The following is an 8,721-nucleotide window of genomic DNA, read 5'->3' as shown; positions in this document are numbered from 1 at the left end:
GCTTCTTGGGGAGCATTGTGCCTCCACACCGCTCCAACGGAGACGTACTTCCCTTCAAAAGGAAGGAACTTCGGTAACACATCCTCGTCTTCACCGGATCCACTCTTGGTTATCTCTTACCTTCACTTGTGCATGCTCTTTAGTGTTTGTTCCCTTGCTTGCTTGTGTGCTTGTTGTTGTTGCATCATATAGGTTGCTCACCTAGCTGCACATCTAGACAACCTTCTTTGATGCAAAGTTTAATTTGATAAAGAAAAACTAAAAATTGGTAGTTGCCTATTCCCCCCCCCCCTCTAGTCAACCATATCGATCCTTTCAACAACATCGCCAAAGAGTGGCATGGCATGGCAAGGAGGGACATCTTGAAGAGGAGGATGCTTGCGTCGGCCGGTGCGTGTTACAGTGCGGGCGATGTTTGATCATCGGGATTTGGAACCAATATCGCCGACACGTTCAGTGCGCCCACCGGTGATTTCGGCGCCGGAGTTGGATCAAGTGCCGGCGATGGATTCGAGGGCGGCAATGACCTCGATGGAGGTGGTGCGGAGTGAAGAGCGACAAGATGATCAAAACGTGGTTGTCGCTTTTGCAAGTCCATTTGCGTTTGTCCTACAAACCTATGCTTTTATTTGCGCGTGAACTATGTTTTATCGTTTGAATTTGAACTCATTTGTCGGAATTGCTGTCGCTTATTGAGGGCTTTCGGTTTGCGGGTCGACGGGCGGTACCCGAGCAGACCCTGGCTAGCCGACCCATAAAAGAGCATCTTCGGTGAATATTCTTTTATATGGGTCCATTTGTGGGATCTGACTCTGCGGCCGCCTGCATCGACCCGTAAAGGCGTTTTTCCGTGAATTGTAAACGTCTTTTGCAGGTCGGTGTTATGCGGAGTCTGCTAGGGATGCTCTAAGGGCGCGTTGACGTCTAGTATTAATGTAAGGGCATGTACAAAGATGCTATCTTAGAAGTGCCACGTAGGATAAATGATGAGGTGGAGGAGAGATAACTTATAAGAAAAGATATGTTTTCTCTTATTTAAGATAAGACAAGAGATGATCTCTTAGCACAATTTGTCTCACCATGTTTTAAGGAATTACTGGTTATTGAAGATAAGGCTAAGATATAACCCATTGTAGATATATTTTTTGTCATCTCTAAATTGCATGCAAGACTTAAGAAAAGACTGTCTTATCAACCATTATACATGCCCTAATGAAGGTTACGCATTTCGTCTTCTTTTTTTGCATCTATTTGGTTCGATATTATTTTTTACAAGAAAAGAGCGAACCAGTAGTACGCGTTCAACTGTACTGTGACACGATCAACACGGTGGTCGTGTCACGTGGTTGCATCACATCGCGTCCTCTTGTGAGTCTTGTGTGCGCATGCCGCCGTTGCTTTCGCAAGAGGACTCATGAGCAACGACCAGGACCCGTCTTCTCAAAAAAAACAAAAAAAAAAAAACATGACCCATGCAGTTCTTAAGCAGGGCAGACCAAAGGCCTCTTTTGGTTACCTTGCAGCTTAATTCTGTTTCGTTCTCTGGTTGTACATGGACCAAGGTTTTTTGGTCAGAACTGAAGCATTTCCTTTCGGTCAGAATTCCTATTCTTCATCCAGACTCTTGGGCTAGATATTGTTGACAACAAGAAAGTTTTAGAATCACTTGCTGCCATTATCTTAGCTGGGTGCTGGACTGTCTGGATAGAACGGAACAATAGGAGACATGGAGAACGATGTCGTTCCATTCAGTCTTTTGTCGAATGGGAAATTGATACTATTCATGATCTTGCTACACTGGAAGAAGTGAGAATCCCCGAATGCTGAGAGAGAATACAAGCTGGTTACCGGCAGAGGAAACCTTTATCAAGGTGAATATTGATGCCAGCTATTCAGGAAACTTGGCTCATGGGGACACGTGAGTAGTGATTCGAAACCACAATGGTGAGTTAATCCGAGCTCAGGCTATATGGTACCAGTACGCGCAAAATGCAAGGTTCATGAAAGCCTTGGCGATCCGGGATGGTATCCGTTTAGCAATGGATTTTGGCTTCCGCAAGATTATCATCGAGAGTGATGCGTAGGAGGTTGTTCAGATGATCAATATTGCAAAATTTAAGAGGGTGGATATTGCTTCCATTTGTTATGATGTCCAGGAGGTGAGCTCCTGTTTTGATTCCTTCGTTCTCGTGCATGTAAACCGGGAAGCAAACATTCTGCGCATAGATGCGCCAGGCAGGCTAGCGAGGATCGTAGAAGATGTTTATGGGTTAATTGTGTACCCTCTTTTATTCTACGCTGTATTCAACCTCTATGTAATTCTCCCTTTTAAGCAGTAAAGCTTGTGTTTCGTAAACAAAAAAAACTGTTCCGTTCTCTGTTTAGAAGACAAAAGAAATAATCACATGTTCCTTTTCTACTAACAACATAAGCACCAGTGGTCTAGTGGTAGAATAGTACCCTGCCACGGTACAGACCCGGGTTCGATTCCCGGCTGGTGCATTTTTGTTGTTTTTGTTTTTGTTTTTGTTTTTGTTTTTGTTTTTGTTTTTGTTTTTGTTTTTGTTTTTGTTTTTGTTTTTTGTTGTTTTTGTTGTTTTTCGTCTCATTCTTTGTGTTTTTTATGCTTCTGTGCCACTGCGTGTGATTCAAACAGCATACTGACAGCCTGACAGGGGAGAAAGGTTACTAACTCAAAGGTGAAGAGGGAAAAAATCCTATAAATTCATTGCCAGTAACACCGTCACAGATGTTTCGTCAGAGCGCAGCATCACCCACGCGACACCACCCCGTCCAAGATTTGTCAGCCGCAGCTGAAAGCTATCTGCTGTATCCAAATGCTTCAGCCGGTGCATGTCAAGTGTTCGGCACCGCCGGCGAGATGCCCCTCGGCCAGCTCAAAACTCGAGGTCCGGCACGACCACGTCCCCGCTATCCACCTCGGCGTCCGTGAGCGTGAGCGCCCGCTGCAGCTTCCTGCCGCAGAACACCTCGACCTCCGCCGCGTACGTCGCCGTCACCGGCTTGTGGTCCGACAGCGTCAGCTCCGACCTGCCGTACCCCAGCAGCCTCACCCCCTTCCCGAACGACAGCACCCGGTCGCACCACGCCGGCGTCCTCCTCCCGCCCTTCTGGTCGTCGCCGATGTACTTGCCCGTCCCGACCTCGTACTTGTACGTCGGCGCGAACTCCAGCACCCCCTCGCTCCACCCCTCGAACGCCCGCCCCTTCCTCAGCTCCCGCTTCAGCTGATCATCACATTCACAACAAACGGAGCATCAGCAACATGGTTCAGAGTTCCATGGCGGAGGTGATGATGAGCGAGACTGCGTACCTGATCTTTTTCGGCTAGCTGAGGCCAGTCCATGGCGGCGATCAGGCTGTGGGTTCCGTCGTACGGCACGTCGATCCGGTAGTTCAGATCGCCCAGCCAGAAAATCCTCCTGCGGAAGAACATCTCTGTCAGATCACCGGAGTGATGCATTGGTGGATGCAATTCAGTGGTGCATGATCACTGACTCGTGGTCGTAGATGTCTCTGGGCAGCTCGAGGCCGCCGGGGCCGGCGAAGCGGGTCCGCCGGTGGATCTCCTGCACGTCGGCGTTCCGCTTGAGGAGGTTGCCGGGCCGCTCGCCGGCGGACAGGTGGGTGCACACGAAGCAGAACATGGTCTGGTAGATGGACATGCTCGCCGACACCGACCCCTTGTTGCCGATGTAGCCCATGGCGCCCACGCCCACGGTGGACACCTTGATGTTCTGGACGCACCTCCGCAGGCCGCGCCGCACCCAGATGGTCAGGAACACGCCCACCATCTGCTTGCTTACGATCCTCACGAACGGCGACCTGCCGCCGCCCTTCTTCTTCCCATGACCACGCGCGGCCTCGCCGTCGAGGTCGAGGTCCAGGTCAGGGACCATGGCCGGGCAGTCGTCGGCGGCGACCCTGGACTTCACGAACGACCTGTGCGCGCCGAACGATCTCGGCGACTTGAACGACGCCGATGACAAGGACGCGGTGGCCATCAGGTCCAGCGGCTGCTCCGGCCAGGCGAGCCCGATCCTGTCCGTCTTGCTCATCGTCTTCAGGAGCGCCCTCTGCTGCGCCCTTGGCTGCTCGTCCTCTAGGTCCTCCATGGCCCCGAGCATCCTGGGGGTGGCGGCCACGTACTCCTCGGGGTACACCGGGAAGCTGAAGGGCGCGTCGTCGTCGGTGTCGGTGTCGGTGCCGCCGGGGAACAGCTCGTCGGAGCCGTCGCGGGTCGGGGTGGCCGGGTGGCTGCGGTACCTGTACTTGGGCCTCGAGCAGGACGGCTGGGTCCGCGTGAGCGTGTCACGTATCAGCGCCTCCCACGCCAGCGCCGGCCGGACGTCCTCGGCGCCGAGCACGTTGCCGGCGTTGAGCGGCACCACCTCCTGGAACCCGAGCACGTACATGTCGGCCTGCTCGCCGCCGGTGGTGCCGAGCCACTCGGCGATGTCGAGGCCTTCCGGCGGCTCTATGCCGGCGGCGTTGTACGTGCCAATGCAGATCCTGCAGCACGAACCCATCAGCATCACCACGCCAAGAACCGCGAGAAAACGGAAAATGCGCCGCGATCGTGCCGAAAATACACTTGGACTGTACCTGAGCTCCTTGGTGCTGATGTACTGCGCGCGCATCGTCTCCGAGTTCCGCCGCCGCAGCTTGTACGGCGCGGCGTCCAGGCTCTCCTCTGCAGATCGTGCAACAAAAACAGGGTGGCTCATGAGGAATCACTCTGAATTTTGCTTCCGATTGGTACTTACTAGCAGTTCAGAATGCAAATTTTGGCAGTGGTAACAGGTGTTCGACGGGCAGAAGCAACGGCGATCATTGTGAAAATGCGCAAAATCGGCAAGAAGTCCTCCACCAAAATCAAGTACTGGCAATGATCTACTTTTGACGGCGGGAATGTGGTATCAGCTATGCTTTCCCCAAAAGGGCTGAACAGTCCGAAGCCGCACTTTTCCCCGTCTTCAGTATCGGATAAGAACACCTCATGGATCCGCGGAAGCGCACAGCCAACTTTCCAAACATGAGAACGAGGTGAAACCGAGATGTAAAAGAGCTCACCGGCGATGTCCACGCCTCCGGCCTCGCGCTCCGCCTCGGCGCCGTCGCAGCCGCAGCTCTCCTCTGCACGAGACGGACAGCAGGCAAATAAGGTGAGAAGGGGAGGAAGGAAGGAGGCTGCGATCCCCGGCGACCGAAATTCGAATCACAGAGCCCGAAATGAGGAGCCTCGGCCTGCTGCGTACCTTGCTCCCCGTCGTCGTCGCCGTCGTCCTCGTCGGCGTTGAACTTGGCGTCCTTGCTCCTGAGGTTGAGCCATTTCTTGAGCACCACCTTGGGCCAGAACACCTGCATCGCCCCAGCCCACAACACACCAAATCAATCACCAAGAACACAACATACACTCGATCGATCGACGGGCCCTGAGCGGCGCCCCTGCCCTACCTGGTCTCCCGGCGTCCTCTGATTCTGGGACACCATCTTTCCCTCTCTCCCTTTCTCTCCGATGCCAAAACCCCAGGACAATTCCTAGAGGAATCTACACACTTCTTCTTCTCCCCTGTGCTCTTCAGAGCTCCGAGCGCCAACTGAATCTGAAAGCCGCCTGCGCTGTGCTGCGGTGTGGTGGTGCGGGCGCCCGTGAGCTTGCGACAACGATTCTCGCTCAGACGGGACAAGGGCACATGGTGGTGGTTCGCGCGCTAGGCCGAGCCGAGTAGACAGCAGGTGGCGCCAAGCTAGCGGTGGATATATATAGGGGAGATGGGCCACGCGTGTGTACTTGTTTTCCTTTCGGCGACACGGCCATTACTGCGCACTCACGCTGACGCCTGCCTAATTAGCCCAACCTGTTCACATTTGATCCATCATCACGGAGACGCCATGGCCTGCTTGAAATAAAATGATTATCTTTACCGGAAAGGAACCTCCCATTAATATAACCTATTCATTTTTGGAGTGGTGTTTCATGGTTATTATCCTGTTCATTTTGTGGCTGGGAGCTGGGCGTCTGATAGTGCAGAATAAGGCCGAGCAGACGACCTCAGCTGATCAGAATGGGATTAAGAATGATGCGGCGATGTCGAATCTCTCGGCCGTTACGTGTTTGTTGACTCACTGACACGCGTTGTGCCTGCGATTTTCCTGCTTTCTTGTTCCTCTTCCGAAGATCGGAGAAGATGATTGTGTACTTCTTGTTGGTTGCCACCAGACCACAATCTATGCCACATGATGAAGGGAATCGAGTAGGTCGTCTCCTGATCACTTTGAACCCAACCGAATCACGGAGCATAACCCACCCGATATATCCTTGTCCCGCACTGGCTAATTGCCATAGCAAACTCCCTGTAAAAGCCACGGGGTCATGGCATCACCGTGTGGCACATTTCCCAGCATTTTAAACGTGGTGTGGACATCATATCACCGTGTGGCAAGCAAAGCAGCATGGACCCCCTTGAAAGTTTGAAACGGCCGGCACGATCTGCGAGCAATGATGGAGGGGGCGTGTCGTGATCGTTGCGCACGATCCTGATTACGGCTTGACAGATGCGATTAAGACTTTTGTGTTTCCTTTGGTTGCTTCTTGATTAGCTGCTGTTCACGTCACTTTCTAGCTTGCTTGGGCTCTGCTGCTAGTGATTAGTCGGGATCTACATTGCTCGGCTCTGTAGAGAATAGGGATGGGTAGAGAGGTGCAATGGCTAGGCTTTTTATGGCTAGGAATATTCTCCTTTTCTTCAGGGACCTCTTAGAGCCTGATCGGATGCACCCCGGGCCCGGAGCGGGCGGAGCGGCGCCGAATGCTACCGCTCCTCGGAGTAGAAAGAGTGGAGTGGAGCTGGATGTAGTTCAATCCGACAGAGTGGCTAATACCGAGCTTCACGTGCGACTCCCACCCACTAGCATTGTTCCCTGCACCCTTCTGATCGATTGTGTATGGACTATGGAGTGGAGTCAGTTGCCAAACATCTTATCAACTCTCATTTTGGCGGGAGGAGCCATCAGTCCAAGAGCTGGGAGTGGAGTCAAAGATTTGAAGGAGGGAAGGGGATCCAACCATGCTCTTAGTGCTCTATCGAAGAAATTAACGCAACAGACTCACGCAACCGCCGCTCCTCCCGAAAAAGAGATTAGGGTTCCTCTACCTCCCGTAGGCGCCAGCACCAGTCTGCCTCGTCTTCGGTGGCCTTAGGGCCATGGGGCGCGGTGGATCCTGGCCCTTTGCCGGTAGGAGGGCTCCGTTTTTAGATATTTCTTCGAGTTCTGTTAGTGTTTGTGTCTGCTCATGAAGACGAGACGGCGGCGGGAAGATGGAATAAGGTTCTCCCCACCTAGCCCCCCGTCCCGATGGTGCGTATAGCATCGTTGGTGGATGTGTGAATATATGTCTTTGGTGGATCTTACTTTGGTGGATCTACTCGAATCTGGCTATCGTTCGTCTACACTCGTGTGTGCATCGTTGGTGGGAGTGTGAATGTATGTCTCTGATGGATCTGTCTTTGGTGGATTTACTCGAATCTGGCTATCGTTCGTCTACGCTCGTGTGTCATCATGTTGGATCCTTTTGATCTACGCTACTCTTCATCGGTGGCGGGTGTTGTTCTGATGCGCCGGTCCTATGGGGCCTCAACACGACGACTTCCCGACTGTCTACTACAACATGTTTTGCCCGGCTCCGACAAGGGAGGGGCGATGATGGCGGCGCGCTTTCGGCTCGCTTCAGTTTTTGTAGCCGTTGCTAGGTGATCTCCGAATCTAGATATAATTTTTTTATGTTTATTGTACTATCATGATTGAACATTAATAGATGGAGAGTTTTCGCAAAAAAAGGTTCCACGGTCTGTTAAGTCGCGACCGGGCGGATGCAAACCGTGCCATGTGGTTATCTTGCTGAAAACCGGTCATAAACTAGGCGAGACGCGCTTTGCCGCCGGGTCCGTCAGCCGTGAGTTAGTTTTTTTTAGTAATTGCGGTAAGAGAGGTAAGAAATTTTACAATGAAAATCAAAGACTCAAACTAAAACTAAACTTAGTTGACCTATATTTCCGGCTTCTTCAGTTTGTGGTGTTCACTGTTCAATTCGGCGTCGGCATTTTCATGGTTGGTTGTATGAGTTTGGATGTATCCCTGGTTTATTGACGCCGAAATAGATATCCTTTTCCTCTAACTTTGTTTGTTGGTACGTGTATACATGACCCTAGTCCAATGTACGATACACGTTCCCCACACAACCAATTCACTGGTGCCTCTACCTCTTAGAACCACTCTCCTTGCATTTGTTTTCTTCCCCAAAAGGACTTCAATCTCTCAACCTAGTCACCTCCCCAACCTTGAGGTTAGATCTACCACCACAAAGCCTAGCTGCAATGGCTCTCCATCAGGTGCTCATGTTGGCTTGGATCTCCAATGCATTGTATTCCAGCTTTGCCCAGCGCTAGAACGACGTCGATCATCCACTGTACAAGAAGCTTGACAGGGAAGACAGAGAAAGCGGTGACCCGACCGCTCGGCGTAGAACTATCAAGTTGGAGTCACCCCCTCGCGAACGCACAAAGCAGAAAACCCATTTGCACCCTCCTCGGGAAGCGAAATAACCTACACACTCGGGAGGTCCTATTCAGTATGAAATGTGCCAAAGGATGACCAAACACATATGCCATGGGACACTCGCTTTAGTTGGCTAACCAG

The 8,721-nt window shown here is 52.0% G+C and overlaps 1 protein-coding gene and 1 non-coding gene across 2 annotated transcripts; one reads left to right on the top strand and one right to left on the bottom strand.

Annotated features, from left to right (window-relative positions):
- The first annotated feature begins 2,431 nt into the window (after positions 1-2,431).
- Positions 2,432-2,502, top strand: TRNAG-GCC. Its single transcript has one exon. It is a non-coding gene; the product is annotated as a tRNA-Gly (tRNA).
- Positions 2,503-2,700: 198 nt separating this feature from the next.
- On the bottom strand, positions 2,701-5,752 carry LOC125542979 (type IV inositol polyphosphate 5-phosphatase 3-like). The gene is made up of 7 exons (XM_048706220.1): positions 5,479-5,752; positions 5,280-5,382; positions 5,095-5,157; positions 4,627-4,714; positions 3,520-4,533; positions 3,335-3,443; positions 2,701-3,248 (listed from the first exon to the last, which is right to left on the bottom strand). The coding sequence occupies exons 1-7, from the start codon at positions 5,512-5,514 to the stop codon at positions 2,898-2,900; spliced, it is 1,764 nt and encodes a 587-aa protein (XP_048562177.1). The 5' UTR covers positions 5,515-5,752; the 3' UTR covers positions 2,701-2,897.
- Positions 5,753-8,721: the final 2,969 nt, after the last annotated feature.

The sequence above is a fragment of the Triticum urartu genome, chromosome 3 (assembly GCF_003073215.2).
Source record: "Triticum urartu cultivar G1812 chromosome 3, Tu2.1, whole genome shotgun sequence".
Taxonomy (NCBI): Eukaryota; Viridiplantae; Streptophyta; class Magnoliopsida; order Poales; family Poaceae; genus Triticum; species Triticum urartu.
The sequence above is the reverse complement of the archived record's forward strand: the minus strand, read 5'-3'. Positions and strand labels throughout refer to the sequence as shown.